The following is a 25,541-nucleotide window of genomic DNA, read 5'->3' as shown; positions in this document are numbered from 1 at the left end:
GTGTACAAATATATCTTAAAGACCTTGCTTTCAATTCCTTTGGGTATATACCTAGATGAGGGATTTCTGGATCACACAGTGATTCTATCTTTAAATTTTTTAGTAACTACCATAGTGTTTCCCATAGTGTCTACACCTTTTTTGCATCCCCAACAACAGTGCACAAATGTCCCAGTTTCTCCACATCCTCACCAGCACTTATTTTATTTTTAATTTTTTAAAAAATATTAACCATCCTAGGGGCGCCTGGGTGGCTCAGAGGGTTAAACCTCTGCCTTCAGCTCAGGTCATGGTCTCAGGTCCTGGGATGGAGCCCCACATCAGGCTCTCTACTCAGCAGGCAGCCTCCCCCCCCCCCCCCCCCCCGCCTGCCTCTCTGCCTACTTGTGATCTCTCTCTGTCAAATAAATAAATAAAACCTTAAAAAAAAATTAATAGCCATCCTAATGATGGGATGTTGGGATGGTATCTCATTGTAGTTGTGATTTAGATTTCTCTAATGGTTAGTGATACTGAACATCTTTTCATGTTTGCTGGCCAACCCCTCTTTTTTCTTTGTGTGTAATCATTTAAAAACCTTAAATTCTGCCCAAATCTTCTAGCAGTCTAAGTGGTTGTCTTCCCTTTTGGCATATTCCATCTCTCATAAGCCATTTATTCTCATTTTTACTTAGCCTGCATATCCTGCACTTGCTTCTTTCTATAGATCATCTAGATCTTTAGAATCTCTTTAGGTGTGGTTGTGCTTATTTATTTAGTTCAGCTTCTGTTTAATGAATTCTCTGTGTAGCACTATCTGTGCAATTAGAAACTGTTCCCTAGATGAAGAAGAATTCTTTGTCCATGGACAGGAAGACTATCCTACTTCGTGAGTGGGATAACACTTTAAAACTTAGTCACAATAATTTATGTATGTATTTGTTATTTATTAAATTTTAACAGGTTCATGTGGATCAAAATTTTTAAAATGTAAAGGAATATGCAAGAAATAGTCTTTTCTATCTCTGTTCCATAACTGCCAGTTCTCTTCTACAGAAGCAACCAGGTTGCCAATTTTTATACAACTGTGAAGCATATTATACATATTCTGTAGTGCTTTTTAATTGCCATTTCTTGAGATCTTGTAATTAGATCTCTACACAGAACAGAACATGAGAAGACAATGAGTCTGGATAAATTGAGCTAGCTCATAGCATAGAGAAACTTCATCTTGCTCCTCTGAAAACGTACACATGTTAAGGATAGAAATGTCTTAGGATTTCTTGAAAAGCATCTTCTAACTGACTTTTTTCCTGCTTGTAGTTGATTATGGAAGATTCCCACAAGAGTAACACTGCAGAGGCAGCGCCGCAGCCTGGTTCAGCGGTTCAGGGAACTCATATTTCTCATATTGCTCAACAGGTAAGGCAGGATCCAGCCAAAATACTGAGCTAAATAGGAATATTTTATGAAAAAGAACCAAGGAAAAAGAGCTGTAAATGTTGAACTGTAAGAAAGGAAGGTAGATTTGATTTAAACATCCTGGCAAGGTTATTTCAGTTTTATTTTCTTCTATACAAAGTACCTTTAATGTTGTTTTAAATAGGTATATACATTACAAAACTTGAAGTAGATTTAATTTTTTGTGGTGCATGATTATTTTGATTTTTTCCAGATGGATTTTGTTTTTGCATAAGAAAAATGAAAAATTATTTATATCTTTGTGCTAACTTGAAACAGACTGATAGTTTCAATAGGCAAACCACCTTCAGTTCAGTCGATTTATTGTGGATATATAGGAAATCTTTTTGCTGAACTGGAAAATAGGCCTATACATTAGAGAATTTAAATTGATAGGCATGCATATTGAGGAACTGATATTTTTAAATTCCAAATTGTCTGATTCATGCACGTCACCCACTTTAAGGAAAACAATGGACAGGTGTTTGTTGCCTATGATAAGACTTGAACTTTCAAGCAAAAATGAGAATTTTGGAAAACTTGTATTCACTATTGTGGGCTTGACAGTTTCCCAGTACTTAACAGACTTTTCAGTTACAAAGTTGTGTTACAAAATCATGCTTGGGTATAAGATTCATTTAGAGTGCAAGGTAAACAATGGATTTTATTTTATTTTATTTTTTTAAAGAGCTCTTTATTTACTTGAGAGAGAGAGATTAGAAGCATGGAGGAGGGGCAGAGGGAGAGGGAGAAGTAGACCCTCCACTGAGCAGGGAGCCTGATGTGGAGCTCAGTCCTAAGACCCTGGGATCATGACTTGAGCCCAAGGCAGAGGCTTAACTGACTGAGCCACCCAGGCACCCCAGACCAATGGATGTTGATGTTAATAGAATATATAACGCTAAGGGGTGCCTGGTGGCTCAGTTGGCTGGGTGTCTGCCTTCAGCTCAAGTCATTATCAGATTGTCCTGGAATCAAGTCCCGTGTTGGACTCTGCTCAGAGGGAGTCTCTCCCTCTGCCTCTCCACCCCCCACCCCTTCTTGTGCTTGCTTGTATGTGTTTTCTTTCCCTCTCTCCTCTCTCAAGTAAATAAAAATCTTTAAAAAAAAATACGTAACATTAAGATTGTATATTGCAAACAACCTTTAAGAAACTACAACCTGTTTAAGTTTTAAAGTGGTATCAAAGAAGAGTATCCACAATTATCTGAAAACACTATTAAAAACAGTCCTCCCTTTTCCAACTTCATATATATGTGAGGCCAGGCTTCATTTATATACCTCAGCCAGAACAACATATGGCAAAATATTTAATGTAAAAGAAGGTAAGAGAATTCAGCCATATTCTATTAACTCAAACATTAATTTGCAGAGAAGTAAAATGTCATTCTCTTATACTAATTTGGGAGAGGGAAGTTTATTTACATAAATGAAAATTAGATTCGTAATATATTTATATTACTTCAAAATGAACTGTTAAATATTTTTAAGATTTCTGTTTTAATTTTAAATGTGTTAGTAGATTAAAAGCCCACATATATAAGAATTCTTTGGGGTCCTCAGTAATTTTTAAGAGTGTAAAGAGTCTTGAGACCAGAATTTGAGAAACGAGGTCCGAAAGGATTAATCCTTCAAGCTTTATTCATCCTTCTTTATTGTTTGGCTATATCTGTGTAGAATAATGGTATCTTCTCCAGATGGTGCTGGAAAAACAATTACAGAGTCTTTCAGCTATCTTTCTGTTAATAGAGTCCTTCACAGAAATGTTTAAATTCACTTGGCTTGTATACCTCAGTTATTTTGGTAGAATGTGAATGTTCTCCAAGTTTTCTTAGAAGCATATTTACAGTGAGATGTAGAATGAGTACATTTCTAAGTGGTAAGTAATTTTGTAGTGATTTTGAAAAATAATGTCACTGACTTCATGTCCAAATTCTTAGTATATGTGCTGCCGAAGCGAGCACCATGTCCAAATTCTTGTGGCGTGATTACTTCATTAGACTCTAAATACTGTAAGGAAACCATATCTACAGCAGTTATATTTATTTAGTCATTCAGTATAAGCTGGGGACATAGGAATAAACAGAAGCCTCAGCTCTTACGGACTTTCCTTCTAATTTTGGGGAGACAGGCAATAACAGGTATCAGTTCATAGTGTGTACTGTGGGGACTAACAAAGCAGGGCGGAAGGGATGGGGATTGGTGGGGACAGGTGGACCTGTCTTTGTATATAAAGCGGTCAGAGAAGTCCCATTAGTGGAAAGAACTCTTCATTTACATGAACTAACAGTTGTAAAACGCTGAGACTGGTAGGTACTTGGCATAGTTAAGGAATGGCACAGAGACTGGTGCCCTGGGAGACAGGTGAATGAGGGGAGAATGATACAGGATGAGGCCAAGAGGTTTGGGGTGGGGAGGGAGAGTGCCAGATAAGGTAGGCCTTGTAGGCCACTGTAAGGCTTTTGGCTTTTAAGCTGGGTGAGATGGGAATCCTTTGGAGTGTTTTGAATAAAAACTTACCTGATGGTTTTTTTTTTTTTTTAAGATTTTTTATTTATTTATTTGACAGAGAGAGATCACAAGTAGACAGAGAGGCAGGCAGAGAGAGGGGGGGGGAAGCAGGCTCCCCGCTGAGCAGAGAGCCCGACGCGGGACTCGATCCCAGGACCCCGAGATCATGACCTGAGCCGAAGGCAGCGGCTCAACCCACTGAGCCACCCAGGCGCCCCTTACCTGATGTTTTAATAGGATCATTTTGGTTGCTTTGTAGAGTAGAAGCAGGAAAATCAGTTAGGAACCGTTTAGAATAATGTGCTTGAGAGGTGATAGTGGCTTGGACCAAGGTGGTAGCAGATAAAATTTAGATTCTGGATATAATTTGGTTTTAAAGCTAACAGTGTTTACTTTCGGATTAGATGTGGGTTTTAGAGAAAAAAAAAGAAGTTAAGATAGACTCTAGTTTTTGGCTTGAATAACTGTAGGAATGGAGTTGCCACTTAATAAGATGGACAACATGAGCATATTTTTCTTTAGTTTTATGGGGTAATTTTGGCAATCAGGAATTTGGCCTTTAGGCATGTTAAGTTTGTGATGCTATCTGTATTACTTTTCTGTACTAAAATTACCACAAACTTAATTGCTCACAACACATGTTATCACAGTTTCTGTGAGGGCCGAAACTTCTTTGCTTGGTTCTCTGCTTTGGTGTTTCAAGTTGCAGTCAAGGTGTTGGCTGGGGCTGGGTTCTCACCTGTGGGTTGAATTGGAGAAGAATCCACTTCCAACTTGACTCAGGTTGTTGGCAGACTTCATTTTGTTGCAGCTGTAAGACTGAGAGCTTGAGTTTTTTGTTGGCTGGAGGCCACCCTCAGATCTTACAGGTCATCTGCAGTTTGCTGCCATGTGGCCCTCCCCATAAGCAGTTCACAGCATGGCAGCCTGCTCCATTATGTCTGGCAAGAGGATGAGAGTGAGTTGGCTAGCAAGGCATAGTGTTGAATAATACCATATGACCTAATCAAGGAAATGATATGCCATTCCTTTGCTAGAAAATGTAATCATGGGAATGCCATCCCATCATCTTTGCCTTACTGATTAGAAGAAAGTTGCAGGTCCTTCCCACACTCAATGGAAAGGATTACCCAAGGGCATGAATACCAGGAGGTGGGGGTCACGGGGGCCACCTTAAGGTTTGTCTGCCAAACCATAAAAATAGGTTTGTCCAGTAGGCAGCTGGAGATACATGATCTGGAGTCCAGAGGAGAAGTCCAGAATAGAAATGTAAATGTAGGGTGCCTGGGTGGCTCAGTGGGTTAAACCTCTGCCTTCGGCTCAGGTCATGATTTTGGGGTTCTGGGATCGAGTCCCGCATAGGGCCTCTCTGCTCAGCAGGGAGCCTGCTTCCTCTCTCTCTCTGCCTGTCTCTCTGCCTACTTGTGATCTCTCTCTCTCTCTCTCTCTCTGTCAAATAAATAAATAAATAAAATCTTAAAAAAAAAGAAATTTAAGTGTAGGAATTGTGGCTTTATAGGTGGTATTAAAACTCACAAAGTGATTTCTGACTTTTACTTGGGATATAGAAAGCTGCAAAGAGTATTGCTCCCATCTTGAAATAAGAATGAGCTGTAATATACAAAGTTATAACTTCTCTTGATTCATCAGAGGTGGGATCTGGCTCATCTGTAACAGCACAGGAAGAAGGCAGCGCTGTGGTACAAGGATAGAGAAGAATTCGGCTAAGTTTTTAATGGATTGCTGAAGTCTAAGTGTGGGCTAGCATGAGACGGTAGAATTCTTGAGAGCTGCAGACGCAGCGTAGGTAACACCCACCTCTAGGCTTTTTCTTCAAGGTCTCCTGGCAGTTTGTTGTGAGAAAGACTGGGGAAAGCAAGGGAGACCTGGGTAAGGCCCACTAGGTGGGGTAAGGCCCACTAGGTGGTACGGTCCTGGACTCTTCTCCCAGGAAGAGCTTTAAGCCACTGGGGGAAGGGAATAAACTCCATTTTCCATTGTGCCTGGGAGGAGTGAAAAGACAAAAACCCGTAAAACCTGAGGGAAGGTGAGGAAACTTCTGGGTTCAGACCCTTTGTTTTCCTACTGCTGGGAGAAAGCCCTGTGCCTGGAGGTCCAGGGATAATGGCTTGCCTGAGACTCAGACTCAAGTAAAGCAACCGCATTCTGCCCCTGGGGACTAGCCTGGGGGGTGGAGGGGTGGGGGGGGGGACTGGAAGCAGAGGGTGGAGTAAGAACCCTGAGAAAAACCCTCAGGCAAACCAGCTCCCACCCTAAGCAGAAGGTTGCCCTAGAGGAATTTGAAGTAGGTAGTACACTTAAGTTAATCATAACAATAGAACCCAAACCCAGCCTAATTCTTAAAGAGATTGACTCAACCTCTCCCCTTAGCTCCCACCAATAGCTTGTAGAAAAAGAGCCATTTTTATACTGTTTCCTCAGTCTCCTGTGTTACACACGATATCCATCATCCAGGCAAAAATTCTGAAACATACAAAAAGTTAGAAAAAAATAGCCTACTGTTCAAAAATCAAAATAACCTAGCCCACACTTAGACTGAGGATGATACAGTTGTGAGAACTATCAGACAATTAATTTTTAAGGATTTTATTTATTTATTTGACACAGAGAGAGAGAGCACAAGCAGGGGGAGTGGCAGTAGAGGGAGAGGGAGAAGCAGGTTCCCTGCTGAGCAGGAAGCCAGGTGTGGGACTTGATCCTGGGACTCTGGGATCATCACCTGAGCTGAAGGCAGTGGGTTAACCAACTGAGCCACCCAGGCACCCCTGAATTAATTAATTAATTAATTAATTAATTAATTAATTTATTTATTTATTTTTAAAGATTTTATTTATTTATTTGTCAGAGAGAGCGAGGGAGAGAGAGCGAGCACAGGCAGACAGAATGGCAGGCAGAGGCAGAGGGAGAAGCAGGTTCCCTGACGAGCAAGGAGCCCGATGCGGGACTCGATCCCAGGACACTGGGATCATGACCTGAGCCGAAGGCAGCTGCTTAACCAACTGAGCCACCCAGGCGTCCCCTGAATTTATTTTTTAAGAGATTTTATTTATTTACTTGACAAGAAGGGGGAGCGGTAGCTGAAGGAGAGGGAGAAGCAGGCTCCCCACGGAACAGAGAGCCGGATGTGGGGCTCGATCCCGGGACCCTGGGATCATGACCTGAGGTGAAGACAGATACTTAACCGATCGAGCCACCCAGGTGTGCTCCTTGTTGGCTTCACACTCCTGGGGATCTGTTTCTTTCTGTCCCTCTTCCTCTGCCCTTCCCCCCACTTGTGAGCACGCGCTGCTCTCTTTTTCTCTGTCAAATTAACTCTTTTTAAAAAATAAAATAATAATGAATAATATATTAAAGGTTCTAGTGGGAAAAGGTGGACATGTATGATGGTAAATTTCAACAGAGGAATGGAAAGTATATGAAAGTCAAATGAATATGCTAGAAATGAAAAATTTGATATAGAGGAAGTATGTTTTGGGGCTTATTAGTAGACTGAACATAGCCAAGGAGAGAATTCTGTGAATTTGAAGATCAACAGAAAATATCCAAAGAGAAAACAAGTAGGGGGAAAACAGAGCAGAGCATCTCAGAGCTGTGGGGGACAATACCTATTTAACACAAGTATAATTAAAGTCCTGGAACTACATGAGATTTTTGGGGGTCTTGTATACTTAGAGATGAATCTGTGGATTTGACTAGGGCTCTCCAGCATTTGTTGGACTTTGGGAAGATTGAAGAGGGATAGTCAGTGAAGTTAAGAGAAGACTCAAGAGAAAGAATCTTAGAAATTAAGAATAAGGTGATGGTCAACTGTATAATGCTACTGGCAGGTCAAATAAGGAATAAAAATTAGCTGCTACCACAGTTGGTCTTCATTATTGAAGGATTCTGTATTTGCAGATTTGCCTACATGATAAAATTTATATGTAAGCCCAGAATCAGCCCAGTACTTCTGTGGTCCTTGCCCAGAGTAGTGACAGATTGGAGTCACTTGATGCACAGCTTCCAGCTGACCTTGAACTGAGGCACCAGGGCTTTGTCGTCCTATTTTATCTCTCATGCTTTAAATAGTTCTTTTGGTGGTCTGATGAGTGGCATATTTTTTGCATTTTTGTTAGTGATTTTGTTGTTTAAAATGGCCACCGAGGTGTAGTATTGAGTGCCAGGAGGAGAGAATACATGTGTTACGTAAGTTTTATTCAAATATGGGTTATAGTGATGCTGCTTGTGAGTTCAGTTTTTTTTTTTTTTTTTAAGATTTTATTTATTTATTTGACAGAGATCGCAAGTAGGCAGAGAGGCAGGCAGAGAGAGAGGAGGAAGCAGGCTCCCGACTGAGCAGAGAGCCTGATGTGGAGCTCGATCCCAGAACCCCGGGATCATGACCTGAGTCGAAGGCAGAGGCTTTAACCTACCGAGCCACCCAGGCGCCCCTGTGAGTTCAGTATTAATGAATTAGCAATATATATACTAAAAAAGGTCTTTAAACAGAAACACTTAAAACAAGGTTATATGTTGACCAGTTGATGAAAATAATGTGCCCAGAGGCCTGCAGGAGCCTAACTCCATATTCCCCCCTCCCCAGAGCAATGATTCAGTATTTGCTAATTCCATGTACATGCAACTTTATAGAATATAATTACCACAAATAGCAAGAATTGACTATTTAGCAACATAAAGTTTATTGACAGCCTTGACAAAAACTATTTCCATGGGAGTGGGGATAAAAAATCTAAATAATTAGGGGCGCCTGGGTGGCTCAGTGGGTTAAGCCTCTCCCTTTGGCTCAGGTCATGATCTCAGGGTCCTGGGATTGAGTCCCGCGTTGGGCTTTCTGCTTGGCAGGGAGCCTGCTTCTGCCTTTCTCTTTCTCTGCCTGCCTCTCTGCCTACTTGTGAGCTCTCTCTCTGTCAAATAAATGAAAAATAAATCTTTAAAAAAATATATCTAAATAATTAGATCCAAGAGAGCATGGTAAAAGGGATAGGGGAGGGAAAGAGTAGACACTCATTGAACAGAATGAAAAGACAACTCATTTAAGGTATTTTGTTACAAAGGGGGCTAAGAAATGAAGTTGCAGGAGAGGGTTGTAGGTCAAAGCTCCAAAGTTTTACTTTATTATTATTATTTTTTAAAGATTTTTAATTTATTTGACAGACGGAAATCACAAGTAGGCAGAGAGAGAGGAGGAATCAGGCTCCCCGCCGAGCAGAGAGCCCGATGCGGGGCTCGATCCCAGGACCCTGGGATCATGACCCGAGCCGAAGGCAGAGGCTTCAACCCACTGAGCCACCCAGGCGCCCCTTACTTTATTATTTTTAAGATAGAAGGGATTAGGGGCTGTTGGATTTCATTTAATGACAAATTATATGTAGATTGAGAGGCAAGCAGTCTTGCTTAATGAAAAGAATGATGGAAGCCATCAGAAGACTGGGTTGGAACCTGGATTTTGTCATTTAGTGACTCTAGAACTTTGATAAGTCACTTATTTAATAAGACTTGATGTTCATCATTTGGAAATTGCGTGTCAGCCTTGGCGATCTCTAAGGTCTTTTCCAGCTCATAACTTTCAGTAATTCTCATATTGTAGAGAAATTTGTATTAAATTACCAGGTGAGAATAGGTGTATCAAGTGTGAATAGGGAAAACGATGATGATAGTAACAGTTGAGTGTCCACTGTGTGCTAGGTGCATTTCTAAGCATTTTACGTGTTTTAATGCCTTCAAACCTTGTGTCACCTACTGTGCTTTTGTAACTGCCACACAACTAGTAAGCCTGGAGACGTGATTTGAATTCCAGCAGTTTGACCTCTGTCACAGTTGGGGTTTCCTGGGAAGTAGACTGTGAGATGGAGATTAGCATGCGGGAGGTTTATTAGGGAGTCCTCTTGGGATTACCATCTATGAAAAGTAAAGAAAAGGAAGCAGGATTGGGCAGAGGGAGAAGTGGAACTGCCATTCAGTCTCAGTGAGGGCCTCAGCTGACCCCATAGAGAGCTTTGAAAATGAGATGGCTCTTCAAAATGGGGGGAAGGGGCCAGCCAGGCCTTCATATCCCAGCATGCACCAGTCATTGGATCTTTTTTTTTAAAATTTTTCTTAAGATTTTTTTATTTGACAGACAGAGATCACAAGTAGGCAGAGGCAGGCAGAGAGAGGGGGAAGCAGGCTCCCCGCTGCACAGAGAGCCCGATGCGGGGCTCGATCCTAGGACCCCGAGATCATGACCCGAGCCAAAGGCAGAGGCTTTAACCCACTGAGCCACCCAGGCACCCCCAGTCATTGGATCTTGAGTGACCTGGGAAGGGGGGTGTATGACCTTAAACAAGGTGACTCATCAGCCAAGTCTATTCCAAAGAGGGCTGACAACTGCACACTGCCAGCTGTTGTACTCCAGCAGCTAGGGAATAAGTCTTTTACTAGTGAAATGGGATTTTTGAGTTGCATCATAGTGCCCACCACAACACCAACATCTGTAGTCCCCAGTCCTTTGTTGCCTCCAGGGAGCGTATGAGGATAAATGAGAATAGTGGAAGAAATTACACATAGGCTTGGCTCCAAAACACTTAAAAAACAGCTTGATCTGCGCGCCTGGGTGGCTCAGTCCTTAAGCATCTGCCTTTGGCTCAGGTCATGATCCAGGATCCTGGGATAGAGCCATGCATCGGGCTCCCTGCTAGACGGGAATGCTTCTCCCTCTCTCACTCCCCCTGCTTGTGTTCCTCCTCTTGCTGTCTCTCTCTGTCAAATAAATAAATAAAATCTTTTTTTTTTTTTAAAGATTTTATTTATTTATTTGACAGAGAGAAATCACAAGTAGGCAGAGAGGCAGGCAGAGAGAGAGGAGGAAGCAGGCTCCCTGCTGAGCAGAAAGCCCGATGTGGGGCTCGAACCCAGGACCTGGGATCATGACCTGAGCCGAAGGCAGCGGCTTAACCCACTGAGCCACCCAGGCGCCCCTAAATAAATAAAATCTTAAAAACAAAACCAAAAACCAGCTTGATCATCATGCGTTGTTTTTTTGTTTTGTTTTGTTTTGTTTTAAGATTTTATTTTTAATCTCTGCACCCCTGTGGGGCTTGAACTGACAAACCCAAGATCAGGAGTCACGTGCTCTAAGGACTGAGCCAGTCAGGTAACCCCAAGCCATTCGTATTTTTTTTTTTTTAAGATTTTATTTATTTATTGGACAGATGGAGATCACAAGTAGGCAGAGAAGCAGGCAGAGAGAAAGAGAGGAGGAAGCAGGCTCCCCGCTGAGCAGAGAGCCCAATGCGGGGCTCGATCCCAGGACCTGGGATCATGACTCGAGCCGAAGGCAGAGGCTTTAACCACTGAGCCACCCAGGCGCCCTGCCGTTCATATTTTTGACATGAGGACTTAACTCAAGGTTCATCTAGGGAGAAGCTAAGAATGTGTGTGCATCAGTTCCTTTGATAATCCTTTCTTACCTGAAGATACTCTATTTAACATTTGGATATTCTAGGTCATCTTGGTTTCACTTTCTGGTAGAGAAAGTTCTCCTATAGAGTAACTTAGAAATTTGGGTAAGTTTATTTGGATGTTTCCAGCATGGATGGCGTGGGAGAGTGGAAGAATGATTTTTCGTTTTCATTCGCTTAACAGGGTCTTTAACAGAGCCAAGGTTTTTAAATTTTGACTAGGTCCAATTTATCAAGTTTTCCTTTTATGGATTGTGCTTTTGATGTCTAAGAATTCTTTGCTAGTCCTAAATTTCAAAGATTTTTTGTTTCTTCCTAGAATTTTTAGAGGTTTATGTTTTACATGTAAGTCCATGATTCATTTTAAGTTAACTTTTGTATAGGTTTGAGAGTTTGGAGTTGTTTTTGTTTTGTTTTGTTTTGCCTCTGGATGTACAATTGCTACAGCACCACTGCATTCCTTTTGTGCCTTTATCAGAAATTATTTGAGCATATTTATCTCCTCCTCCTTCTCTATTATGTTCCATTGATCTATGTGGTATCCCTCTGTCAGTACTGTGCTGTCTTGATAACTATGATTAGTAACCCTTAACAGCCAGAAGAAAGATTACTCCCATTTTTTTTTTTTAAGATTTTATTTATTTATGTATTTGTCAGAGAGGAAGAAAGAGAGAGAGTACAAGCAGGCAGAGGCAGAGAGAGAAGCAGACGCTCTGCTGAGCAAGGAGCCTGATGTGGGACTTGATCCCAGGACCCTGGGATCATGACCTGAGCCAAAGGCAGTGGCTTAACCAACTGAGCCACCAGGCATCCCAGATTACTCCCATTTTATTCTTCTTTTTCAAAGTTGCTTTAGGGCCTTTCCATATAAATGTTTGCGGTAAGCTTGTCCATGTCTGCAAACCTACAGATCAGTTAGGGGAGAACTAATATCTGATTGAATCTTCCAGCCCTTGAATCTCTCCAATTGTTTAATCTCCTTTGATTTCTTTCCGTAGCATTTTGTCTTTTTCAGCACACAGATCCTGTATGTGTTTTGTTAGACTTACACCTAAGCATTTCATTTTCTTAGGACACTTTGTAAATAATGCTTATTTTCTTTGGAGCTGTTGTAAGTGATACTGTGTTGATTTTGGGTTTTACTTGCTTGGATATAGAAATGTAATTGATTCTTGTTTATTGATCTTACATCTTGGAACATTAGTTTTAGGAGTGATGATTGTTTTTGTTTTTAATATTTCTTGTGATGTTCTATGTAGAGAGTAATGTTATCTAAAGATAGAGATGGTCTTAAAACTTTTTTTTTCCAATTTTATTCCAGTTATTCTGATTTATTCCAGTTATTAACAGTATGTATTATTTTTTTTCTTGCCCTGTTGCACTCTCTAGAACTCCCAGAACTATGCTGAATAAAGTGTGAGAATGGATGTTTTCTTCGTACCCAGTCTTAAAGGGAAAATGTACATTCTCTCATCACTAAGTCTGATGTTAGCTGTAGGGTTTTTTTTTTCATTCCTAGTTTTTTAAATGTGTTTTTTTTTTTTTCATGAAATGAGATTAAATTTTTTTTTTAAAGATTTTATTTATTTATTTGACAGAGATCACAAGTAGACGGAGAGGCAGGCAGAGAGAGAGAAAGAGGGAAGCAGGCTCCCTGCTGAGCAGAGAGCCCGATGCGGGACTCGATCCCAGGACCCTGAGATCATGACCTGAGCCGAAGGCAGCGGCTTAACCCACTGAGCCACCCAGGCGCCCAAATTTTTTGAAATGAGATTCTTCTGTATCAGCTGGTGTGCAGTGATGATTTTTTTCTTGTTTGGCCTATTGATGTGGTGGATTACATTGATTGATTTTTAAGTGTCAATACCTGAAATACCTTGCATACCTGAAATAAATAGCATTTGGGTCATGGTGGTGTATTCTTTTTGTATGTTGCTAGATTCTGTTTGCTAATACTTTGTTGAGGATTTTGCATCTAAATTGATGAGATAATAGTCTGTGGTTTTCTTTTTTTGTAATGTCTTGGGCCTCATGAAACAAGTCAGGAAATATTCCTTCCTCTTCTCTCTTCTGGAAGAGATTGTATAAAATTGGTGTTAATTGTCGTTTAAATGTTTGATAAAACTCTCCAGTGAAACTAGAGCCTGGAATTTCTTTACAGGACTATTAAGGCTATTTTATCATGGCTGAATTTTGGTAGTTTGTGGTTTTCAAGAAATTGATGCATTACTTCTGAGTTGTCAGATTTATGAATGTAGAGTTGTTCGTAGTATTACCCTTTCCCGCTTAATGGCTATAGGGTCTGTTGACCTTAAAAATCTAACAGTCAGTTAATTTACCAGCAAAAATAAGTTTATTCAGGAATAACAGAAAATTGCAATCCAGGACATGCAGGCTCTAGCAAAACCATAGACAGGTCCCATAAACAAAGGAGAGGAACATTATTTTATGGAGAAGGAAGAGGAGAGAGTTGGCAGTGGTTGTTTTTTTTTTTTTTTTTTTAAGATTTTATTTATTTATTTGAGAGAAAGAGAGAGTGACAGAGATGGAGAGAGCACAGTCCGGGAGGAGAGGGAGAACCAGGCTCCCAGGGAGCAGGGAGCCCAGAGCCCAGTGTGGGGCCCGATCTCAGGACCCTGGGATTATGACCTGAGCTGAAGGCAGATGCTTAACTGACTGAGCCACTCAGGTGTCGTGCCCCCCCCCCATCCCCCCCCACCCACAGTGGTTATTTTGAAAGAAAGGCCATTGAAGAAAAGCACTAGTTCAGGGTGATAATTGTTTCTCATTGACTGAATTGCAGGGCTAGTCAGTTTCTTGTAGGAGGTGCAGTGTGCATCTTGCCTTTGGGGGCCTGTAATTGAATTCCTTCCTGTTAACCATTCTTTTGGAGTAATTGCCTCTGAGTGGAAGGGCTCCCCATTCTGGCTTCCCAACTCCACTTTAGTGAGGTTTCCCTTTGTTAATTTTCATATTTACCCCCTTTGATCAAGATCTTCCCTGAAAGCATAGCTGATCAAAAGTCAGGTTTTCTTAATTCAGTGACCTTTTGACCCTCAGTGCCAGGAAAGATGTTTTCTGGTTGTCATGGCTGGTATCAGACGGAAAGTGCATAGAATTGGAAACCAGTTAAGGTTACATTTGAATAACTAGGAAGGTTAGGAGGGAGAACTCTCAGGCACTGCCCACCTTATAGTTCATATTTACCAAGATCGTAAGCTCTGAAGATCTTTTCCTTATTGGGAACATCATTTTTACAAAAGCTCGATAGGCAGCAAATACAGAAGAAAGTAACATGATGATTCCAAATTGTGTAGTGGTTTTAAACTGGAATCCTAGATCTGAAAGTAGCCAACTAAAAACATTTATTGACACTTTTTCCAGCATAAGGGAGAAAAGTTATCCCTGTGGAAGCAAACCTGAAGTTGTTTATGTTTCTTGGAAGTCTGCACTTCAAGCTGCCATGAAAGCCGAATAGTGAATATAGCAAGAGCACACAGAAGGAATTAACAGTGCATTTTAGAAGATACAGTGCAGGTATAAACATGAAGCAATAGCTGGAAAACTTTTGCAAAACAGCAAAACCTCAAAGACAATTTATTTTATTTATTTATTTTTTAAAATATTTTTATTTATTTGACAGAGACAGACACAGCGAGAGAGGGAACAAAAGCGGGGGGGGGGGAGTGGGAGAGGGAGAAGCAGGTTCCCCGCCTAGCAGGGAACCCGAGTGGGGCTCCATCCCAGGACCCTGCGACCATGACCTGAGCTGAAGGCAGATGCTTTAGGACTGAGCCACCCAGGCACCCTATCAAAGACATTTTAACACAGCATTGTTATCTTGAAAGAACTGTTTGGAACCCGGGGCACCTGGGTGGCTCAGTGGGTTAGAGCCTCTGCCTTCGGCTCAGGTCATGATCCCAGGGTCCTGGGATGGAGCCCCGCATCGGGGCTCTCTGCTCGGCAGGGAGCCTGCTTCCTCCTCTCTCTCTCTCTGCCTGCCTCTCTGCCTACTTGTGATCTCTGTCTGTCAAATAAATAAATACAATATTAAAAAAAAAAACTGTTTGGAACCCAGTGTGTTGCATGCAGTTGGTAAGGTTGTACATTCAGAGAACCACGAATTTGGATAAGAATCCAGAGTCACTTAGTAGTTCAGATGAAAGAAAGACTTTTATGAATTCCGAACCTTTTAGAAGAAGCGTGTGAAAAATTAATTTGTCATGGGATCACAGTGAGGCTGTTTCTGAAAGGCCATAATCAAAACAAGAGGTTTCCCTCCCTTCAAACAAGGGTTTGGGAAATGCAGACAAGGGCATTCATTGTCTTTCCACAATTGAGAAGAAGCAGTAGTGAGAAAAAGGTACACAGGCCTCGTCCAGACATCTTGGGAAAGCTGTCTTGGCAGATGTCGCCTGCTTCAGTTTCCGGAAATTTTAACTTTCAGGTTACCAGGTGGCGTGCAGGACCAGTCAGGGCTTGGTGCTTTCTTCAGATGTGTCACACGAGTCCAAGAATCTGTTTCTTTGTTTTTTTTTTTTTTTGTTGTTGTTTTTTTAAAGATTTTATTTATTTATTTGACAGAGAGAGATCACAAGCAGGGAGAGAGGCAGGCAGAGGGAGAGAGAGAGAGAGGGAAGCAGGCTCCCTGTTGAGCAGAGAGCCCGATGCGGGGCTCGATCCCAGGACCCCGAGATCATGACCTGAGCCAAAGGCAGCGGCTTAACCCACTGAGCCACCCAGGCGCCCCTAAGAATCTGTTTCTTAGAGTTTGGTGGCACATGGTGGTTAGCAGTAACTATAAGGCCATTTCCAGCAAAGATCACGATGTGGGACTTGATCCCAGGACCCTGGGATCATGACCTGAGCCGAAGGCAAACGTTTAACCGACTGAGCCACGCAGGCATCCCAATGCATGGTTATTTTTATTTTTATTTTTATTTTATTTATTTATTTATTTATTTTTAAAGATTTTATTTATTTATTTGTCATAGAGAAGTGAGAGTGAGCACAGGCAGACAGAGCGGCAGGCAGAGGCAGAGGGAGAAGCAGGCTCGCCGCCAAGCAAGGAGCCCGATGTGGGACTCGATCCCAGGACGCTGGGATCATGACCTGAGCCGAAGGCAGCTGCTTAACCAACTGAACCACCCAGGCGTCCCTGCATGGTTATTTTTATAGAAACAGTTAGGCCTTTAGACATTGGAGTATATCTTTTTTATCAACTGTGGTTCAGAGGAGTCAGGGGCCAAGTGTATTAATGTCCTGTGACTATCTCAAGAAATGAGAATCTGTGAATTCCAAAGGGGGTGAATCTGAAATTTGGAAGGACTAACAGTACTCTTAGCCAGGGTGTTTGGAGGTTCTCTACAAATTTTGCCAGTTAATAGTGCCATATATGTGTTTGACTGACCCTGAAGATTGAAGGTGGTATGTGCAATGAAAGTGTTATAAAAATGGCCAAACAGCACAGACTTGTTGAAGCCCTTGACTAGAAAAATGGGTTTCCCAATCACTGTGAAGTTCAGAGAAAAATTCTTCAGGTAGGGATAATCTTTTCCATCAGAATTTTAGGCACAGAAAAAATACTGGCTCCTCTATGAGGAAGAGCTTCAATCCACTGAGAAAGTATGCAAACCATAACTAAATCATACTTACATATCCATGAGACAGGGAAGCATACGAAATCCTTTTGTGCAAACCAGTTCCTCTCAGTTGTTCTTTGGCCTGGCAGAACACATGAGGATAGGCACTTTTTGTAGCCTTATTAGTATTTCTCTACTGGTATTGGTTCATGAATGATATCTTATCATTTTGTCAGTAGATGACTAGTTTAATGCACACAGAGTAGAAAGTGGGAACATTGGAATTTTGGGTAGGACTAGATTATCATTTGGTCCAAACTAGCATTCTCTTTTTATTGAAACAACAGTTACTAGATTTCCAGTATTGTTTTTCCCTCTCTGGGGCTAATTGTTGGGTATCTCTTATTAGTTTCCTCAAATGATAATTGGGGAGAACATCCCTTTGGACCATGACAGAGGTTTGGCTATTGGTTTCCTTGAGAGCAGTGTTTTTGGTGACTATATCAGCAAGGTTTATTCTGGTACCCAGGAAGTCGAGACTGGAATGCCCAGGAACCTCCTTCTCGGAGGTTCAATAGCCAGAGCAGCAATAAAAGTATGGCATCTAGTAAATTTTGGACATAGGAGCTATTTTTAATTTTATTCCCATTATAGGTAAGGAAACCATAGTTTCCATAATGTCCCAAAGGCATATTGACAGTGGGTATAAGTGTTCGCAGTTATACCCTTGGCCATTGTACAAGCCTGAGTGAGGGCATAAAATTCAGCCTGTTGAGCAGCCAGAGATAAAGGTGCTGCCTCAGTGACTTCAAAGCAAGTTGTAATAGTGTGCCTATCATGATGTTCAGAATTTTCATCCTTGTTTTCTCCTAAAGATTTTGTTTATTAGAGAGAGAAAAGAGAGAGTGCACTAATAGGGGGAAAGAGCAGAGGGAGAAGCAGACTACCCCCTGAGCAGGAAGCCTGATGCGGAGTTCAATCCCAGGACCCTAATAAGATCATGACTGGAGCTGAAGGCAGATACTTAACCAACAGAGCCACCCAGTCACCTTGCATTTTCATCCTTTAAATAGAACCATCAGTAAATCGTTAAAAATCTGCAGTGGCTAGAGGAGTTTTGTGTAAATTGTCACAGGGAGTCAGAAGATGGTCTGTCAGCATTAAGCAGTCATGAGGGGTTTCGTCAGTGAAGGAGGGGAGAGGACTAGCAGGGTTAAGGTTATTGCAGCAAGGAAGAGTTCTGTGAGGAGCTGTTGGCAGCAGGATGTCCTAGGAGGTGAGATGACTGAGAAGTGCTGAGCATGAGTAGAATTCAAGAATTACTGCATGGGGCACAGAAGGTTAAAGGGATCCTACTGGGATTATTTCTTCAGGGCTTTAACTAAAAGGGAAGTGGCAGGAAGAGGCAGAGGGGCTCAGAGCCCCAGGCTCCAGTTGTTGGTCATATTACCCGTGGGTCGATGATGGTTCCCATGTTTTTGGATGACTACTCCAAGACATTCCCTTCCCTCTCACATAAAAAGAGGAGAAAGGGAAGTTGATAATTAGGATGTCTGAGGACCGGGGGCTTTATTAGGCTTTTCTTTAAAGTCTCAAAAGCTGGGTACCTGAGTGGCACGGTCAGTTGAACATCTGGCTCTTGGTTTCATCTTGAGATAGAGCCCCATGTTGGCATCCACGCTCAGTACAGATCTGCTTAGGTTCTCTCCCTCTCCTTCTGCCCCCTCTCCACCCCTGCACGCTCTTTTGCGTGCATGCTCTCTCTCTTTCAAATAAATAAGTAAATCTTTTTTAAAAATCTATAAAAGTCTCAAAAGCTATATCCTCCTGACCTTTTTTTTTTTTTTTTAAAGATTTTATTTATTTATTTGACAGAGAGAGAGAGATCACAAGTAGGCAGAGAGAGAAGGGGAAGCAGGCTCCCCGCCGAGCAGAGAGCCATATGCGGGACTTGATCCCAGGACCCCGAGATCATGACCCGAGCCCAAGGCAGAGGCCCAACCCACTGAGCCACCCAGGCGCCCTCCTCCTGACCTTTTAAATAGTAGCATCAGGTTGGTCATTTTTTTTAGTAAAGCATATAGAGATTGAGCCATAAAAAATAAGTTTGGAATCCACTTTCAACGGTAGCCAGCCAGTCCAAGAAAACCTTGAAATTGGTGTAGTTTCAGGTTTTGGAAAGTTTAGGGTGCCATGAAGCCTCCTGGATCCAAATGTACACCTTGTTTCAAGATCAGGTGCCCTATGTATCGAACCTGAATTGGAGCAAACTGCAGGGTTTTCTTGTTTTTGGTTTTGGTTTTTTTGGAGATTTTATATCCCCTTATAGCTGGAAGTTTTTTTTGTTTTGTTTTTTTTTAAGATTTTATTTATTTATCTGACAGAGAGAAATCACAAGTAGGCAGAGAGGCAGGCAGAGAGAGAGGAGGAAGCAGGCTCCCCGCTGAGCAGAGAGCCCGACGCGGGGCTCGATCCCAGGACCCTGAGATCATGACCTGAGCCGAAGGCAGCGGCTTAACCCACTGAGCCACCCAGGCGCCCCTAGCTGGAAGTTTTTTAACTAGTGATGCTGTCTCCTGTGAAGAGGTTGGAGAAGAGCAGCAGAGAAGCTAATCATCTCCATATTGTGACCAAGCAGGGCCTACAGAAAACTTTTTATCATCCAAATCAGCTTTCAGGGATCGTGAAAAGTCAGAGGACTGTGTATGTAACCCTGGGGCATTACTGTCCCAGTGTATGCCTGTTTTTCCCAAGTGAAAGAAAAACAGCTACCCTTATCAACTGGACTACTAAAAAATTCACCACATAGTGAACAATTTGCTTTCAGTGGGAAAGAATGTCAGTAACATATGGGAGTTAGGAACAACAGGGTCCCAAGGAATAATGATGATATCTATTTCCCACAGGTCCTGGACAAACCTCTATCTTTAGCCATTGGGTTTTCTCACGGGCAAAACCAGGGTATCACAGGTACTAGTGCAGGGGCTATTGAGGCCCTGAGCTGTGTAATCTTCTATATGAGCTTGATGCCTTGAAAGGTTTTTTTTTAACTTATAGGGTATTGATTCATTCTGGGGAGAGGTTTTGAGGGATCTGAATATTGGTGAGAGGTGTACTGTGGATGCTGCCAATAAAAATTGAAGAGTGTGCTCATAAAGAGGAAAGTAGTTGATCCAATAGGAACAAATGACAGTGTCCCCAGACAGTTGTAGTGCCATCAGAGACAGAGCAAATAAAAGATGTCAGGGGTAATCTAATCCCCTGGTTAGCTATCTTGATTACTGCTGTCAAATTCTAGAATTATTTTCCCCTTTTGGGAGAAATTTCACATGATATTTTTCTAAGAAATCTCAACTTGACAAATGAATAGGGGTAGAGGAACTAATAGAGAAAAGGATGTGTATCTCTCAAAAGCCTTAAACAAGGGGGAATAGGTTCAAAGACAGGAACATGTTGAGGTTCATTAGAGACGCCACTATTTGAACCATTTTAGTACTCTGAGACAGAGGCTGCTTTATAGCAGTGGGCTTGAGCACCAAGAGTGTAGCTCCCGTGTCAGTAAGGACAGAAAGAGATTCATTCCCAGTATGGAGAGTGGTTGCTCCAAGCCAGTTAAGAGGGAATATTAGGAAGAGCCTCGGTAGTTTCTTGGAGCTCCTTCATTGTGAGTTAGGAGGGCATTCATTAGGCTGACTCAATGGCTGAAGCTCCTGGAGCACTTAAGTTGGTAACAGTCTTTTTTCCAATGTCATGATCCTTTGCAATAATAGCAGAAACTAGGGGGCTTTGATGAACATCTTTTATTTGCCAGAGTTAAAAGTTGAGAATTTTAGCAGTCTTCATTTTAGGTGACTCCTGTGGGGTACTAGCAAGCTGGTTTGCTAAATTTAGACTAAATCTGGAGTGGGCATAGTTTCACATCCCAGGAGAACTGGTTCAGCCCATTAATGAACATGGTTAAATGCTACCTAGGCAGATTGAACATCTAAAGGAGGACCAGAAGTTTTTGAAGACAATTTGGAGTTGATTGCAGTGGTCAAAAACATGGGGCGCCTGGGTGGCTCAGTGGGTTAAAGCCTCTGCCTTCGGCCTGGGTCATGATGCCAGCGTCCTGGGATCGAGCCCCGCATCAGGCTCTCTGCTCAGCAGGAGGCCTGCTTCCCTTCCTCTCTCTCTGCCTGCCTCTGCCTACTTGTAATCCCTGCCTGTCAAATAAATAAATAAAATCTTAAAAAAACAAAAACAAAAACAGGTTCATCAGGCTTTTGCATGCAAGTCTGAATCTTGTTCTAGTCAACAGGCTTAGAAAAAGTCTACTGCTGTGGCTCAGTGGAGATTTACAGTGACTGTTCTAGCATCCTGCCAAAAGTTAGAGTTTATTTCTCTAAATCCCCTTCAGGATATTCCCATCAGGCTGGCTTCATGCAGTTTTAGCCTGGTCCTCACCAACAAGCATGTGACTAATTGATAAAAATCTGAGAAACTGGGCGCCTGGGAGCCTCTGGGAGGCTCAGCCTCTGCCTTTGCCTCTGCCTTTGGCTCAGTGGTGATCTCGATGCTGGGGCTTGATCCCAGGACCGGTCCTGGGATCAAGCCCCAGCATCGGGCTCTCTGCTCAGCAGGGAGCCTGCTTCCTCCTCTTTCTCTCTGCCTGCCTTCTACCTACTTGTGATCTCTGTCAAATGAATAAATAAAATCTTTAAAAAAAATCTGAGGGACACCTGGGTGGCTCAGTTGGTTGAGCCGCTGCCTTCGGCTCAGGTCATGATCCCAGGGTCCTGGGATCGAGTCCCGCATCGGGCTCCTTGCTCAGGGGGGAGCCTGCTTCTCTCTCTGCCTCTACCTGCCACTTTGCCTGCTTGTCCTCTCTCTGACAAATAAAATCTTTAAAAAAATATATATAAAAAAATAAATCTGAGAAACTATGAATTTGAATAACTTTATTAAATTCTCTAGCAAAGCTATTGTGGGGGTGATCCTTCATCACTTTAGCAAAACTCTTTAACTGTGACTCTCAATTTGGCCTTAGTCCAGAGAACCTAAGAAATTGGGGGTTCATTTGGATCCTCAAAAGATAACTTTAAAGGGACAGATTCTGATAGGCTCAGGGGAAGGGAGTGGGGAGACAGGTTCAGGGAAAAAAGGAAGTTTGGTGAAAGAATTAGCATGGGGGAGCAGGGGGCACAGAGAAGAGGTCAGGATTGTGGATGGTGGTGGAAGTGTGGCCTCAGCTCTGGCTGCTGCAGTCCTGAGGCATAGAAGACAAGGGAGGGGGGAACAGCGGCCTCACAAGCCTTTTTGTCTTTTTTTAAAGGTTTGCCTCAGTTAGTCTAGACATTCTATTTTGTGGAGAGGCAATTTTATTTTTTATTTATTTTAAAAAATTTTTAATAGGTTTTATTTATCTATTTGACAGAGATGCTGCAAGAGAGGGAAGGCAAGCAGGGGGAGTGGGAGAGGGAGAAGCAGGCTTCCCGTTGAGGAGGGAGCCCAATGTGGGGCTTAGTCCCAGGGCCCAGGACCATGACCTGAGCTGAAGGCAGCCTCTTAAGGGCTGAGCCACCCAGGCGCCCCATGGAGAGGCAATTTTAGATTCCTGATAATATTTGGAAGCTTCAAAATATGAATCAAAGCATCCCATTCAGTTTCCACAATTTTAGAGCCTTAACTATTCAATTCAGTTTTGAGGAAAGTAAGTTTGGAAGGATTGGAAGTTCCCCATAATGGTCATTTGAGGTTCTAAGTTACTTTTTTTTTTTTTTTTTAAAGATTTTATTTATTTATGTGAGAGAACATGAGAGGGGAGGTCAGAGGGAGAAGCAGACTCCCCATGGAGCCAGGAGCCTGATGTGGGACTCGATCCCAGGACTCCGGGATCATGACCTGAGCCAAAGGTAGCCGCTAAACCAGCTGAGCCACCCAGGCACCCCCTAAGTTACTTTTTTTTTTTTTTTAAGATTTTATTTATTTATTTGACAGAGAGAGATCACAAGTAGGCAGAGCAGCAGGCAGAGAGAGAGGGAGAAGCAGACTCCCTGCTGAGCAGAGAGTCCGATGTGGGACTCCATCCCAGGACCCTGAGATCATGATCTGAGCCAAAGACAGAGGCTTAACCCACTGAGCCACCCAGGTGCCCCCTCCAAGTTACTTTTGATTAAATTGGTCTGTTTATTAGAAATGTGCACGAGGAAGGACTATAATATTGAGATATACAATGGGGGCAGCTGGCTGGCTCAGTTGGAAGAGCATATAACTCTTGGTCTCAGAGTTGTATCAGCCCCATGTTGGGTTTACAGATTACCTATAAATCTATAAAACTTAAAAAAATTTTAATAAAAAATTAAAATAAATATAAAATCAGGCCAGGGTCCCAGTATGGGGGGGTGCTGCAAAGCAATTTGATGAGAGAGATCCCATTTTTTAGGGTTTTCTTTGTTTTCTAGAGCAAAAAACCAATTCCTAAACAGAACTGTTTCAAGAGGAGCAGCCTGGTTCCAAAAGGAATCAGACCAAAGGCCAGCACATTCTAGTAGGAACAGCCCAGTTCCAGAGGAATCAGACTGAAATTTAGTACAGTTCAGTGGGAAAACTCTGGTTCTAAAAAGGAGATGGACTGAAGGCCAAAGGAGTATTCTCAGAAAAGACAAAGCCTTAAAGTAGATCTTTAAGAAACCCTAGAGAGACCAAACACAAAGAGTAGAATTTGAATATAGGGGGAAACTTAACCTTCAGACTCCAGGGTATGTAAGAAAGTAGTGAACTCAATTATCTCTGTGGCTACTGGGTGCCTGTTTGCTTACCAAACAGTTATTGTGGGGATCTTCCCTTGACCTCACTTCTCATCACCAAATGATATTAAAAATTATTAAAAATTAACCTTAGGGGTGCCTGAGTGGCACATTTGTTTAGGCATCTGACTCTTGATTTCAGCTCAGGTCATGATCTCAGGGTCATGGGATTGACCCCAGTGTTGGGCTCTGTGCTCTGCCAGGCAGGGAGTCTGCTTATGATTCCTTCTCCCTCTCCCTCTGCTAGCTTGCATGTGCGTGCTCTCTCTCTCTCTCAAATAATAAATCTTTTAAAAAAAATTAACCTTAAGGGCGCCTGGGTGGCTCAGTGGGTTGGGCCGCTGCCTTCGGCTCGGGTCATGATCTCAGGGTCTTGGGATTGAGTCCCGCATCGGCCTCTCTGCTCAGCAGGGAGCCTGCTTCCCTCTCTCTCTCTCTGCCTGCCTCTCTGCCTACTTGTGACCTCTGTCTGTCAAAGAAATAAATAAAATCTTAAAAAAAAAATTAACCTTAAAACATTTACTTTATCAGCAAACATGGGTTTATTTGGGAATAACAGAAAATTGTAATTTGAGACATGCAGAGTTTTGGCAAAACCATAGACACATCTCACAAACGCAGGAGAAGAACATTGTTTTATGGAGCAGGAGGAAGAAATTGGAAAGGGTTGTTTTGAAAGAAACATTTTTTCATTGGAGAAAAGCATGAGTTCAGGGTAATGATAGTTTCTCATTAGCTGAAATGCAGGGATAATTTCTTCTAGGAAATGCAGTGTACTGTGTTTCCCTGTTGGAGCCTATAATTGGTAATGCTTCCTGTAATTGACATTGAGTGGGTAATACACCCCCCTCCCCAAAATCTGTCCTCCCACTCCAGTTTAATAAGGTTTCCTTTAATTAATTTTCACAGGTCTATAATGATACCCCTGATTCCTTACTTGTATTGGTGATTTGCGTCTTCTCTTTTTTTTTAATTTTTGTCAGTCTTTCCAGGGTTTATAGATTTCATTGACCACCACCCCCACCCAGAAAACTAGCTTTTTGTTTTATTGATTTTCTCTTTTTTCCTGTTTTCAGTTTATTGATTTCTGTTAATCTTTATTATTCTCTTCCATCCGCTCAATTTGAGCTTATTTTTTTTTTTTTAGAGTTTTTTTTTTTTTTTTTAAGATTTTATTTATTTGACAGAGAGATCACAAGCAGGCAGAGAGGCAGGCAGAGAGAGAGGAGGAAGCAGGCTCCCTGCTGAGTGGAGAGCCTGATGCGGGGCTCGATCCCAGGACTCTGAGATCATGACCTGAGCCGAAGGCAGCGGCTTAACCCACTGAGCCACCCAGGCGCCCCAATTTGAGCTTATTTTGTTCATCTTTTTCTACTTTCTTTTTCTGGTTTCTTGAGTGAGGATCATATTATTTTTTCTGTTTGTTTTGTGTTGTATTGTTGTTGTTGTTGTTGTTGTTTAGGAATTTCTGTGCTCCGCTTGGGGCCTGAATTCTCAATCCCTAGATCAAGAGTTGTACGCTCTTCTGACTGAACCAGCCAGGTGCTCCCAGAATTTACATTATGGATTTGAGATCTTTTCTCTTTGTTATTGAAAACATTTAATGCTATATTTTTTCCCTCTCGGCACTGTTAGAGATGCCTTCCACAATTTTAATATGTTGCAGTTCCATTTTCATTCACTTCTGTGTATATTTTAAATTTCTTTTTATACTTCCTCTTTGACAGTTGCTTAGTGAGGAGTGTGTTGTTTAGTGTCCA

General features: G+C 42.1%; 1 protein-coding gene across 4 annotated transcripts in view; it reads left to right on the top strand.

Moving 5' to 3' along the window:
- ATF1 (activating transcription factor 1) overlaps positions 1-25,541 on the top strand; it is an 87,518-nt gene that overhangs the window by 5,989 nt on the left and 55,988 nt on the right. For all 4 annotated transcript variants that reach the window (XM_047741038.1, XM_047741040.1, XM_047741039.1 and 1 more), the window contains exon 2: positions 1,303-1,401. In XM_047741038.1, coding sequence (XP_047596994.1) covers positions 1,309-1,401 — 93 coding nt within the window. In that variant the 5' untranslated portion in view covers positions 1,303-1,308. The remainder of the gene's footprint in view (positions 1-1,302; positions 1,402-25,541) is intronic.

This window comes from Lutra lutra, chromosome 8 (genome assembly GCF_902655055.1).
Source record: "Lutra lutra chromosome 8, mLutLut1.2, whole genome shotgun sequence".
NCBI classification, from domain to species: domain Eukaryota; kingdom Metazoa; phylum Chordata; class Mammalia; order Carnivora; family Mustelidae; genus Lutra; species Lutra lutra.
The sequence above is the reverse complement of the archived record's forward strand: the minus strand, read 5'-3'. Positions and strand labels throughout refer to the sequence as shown.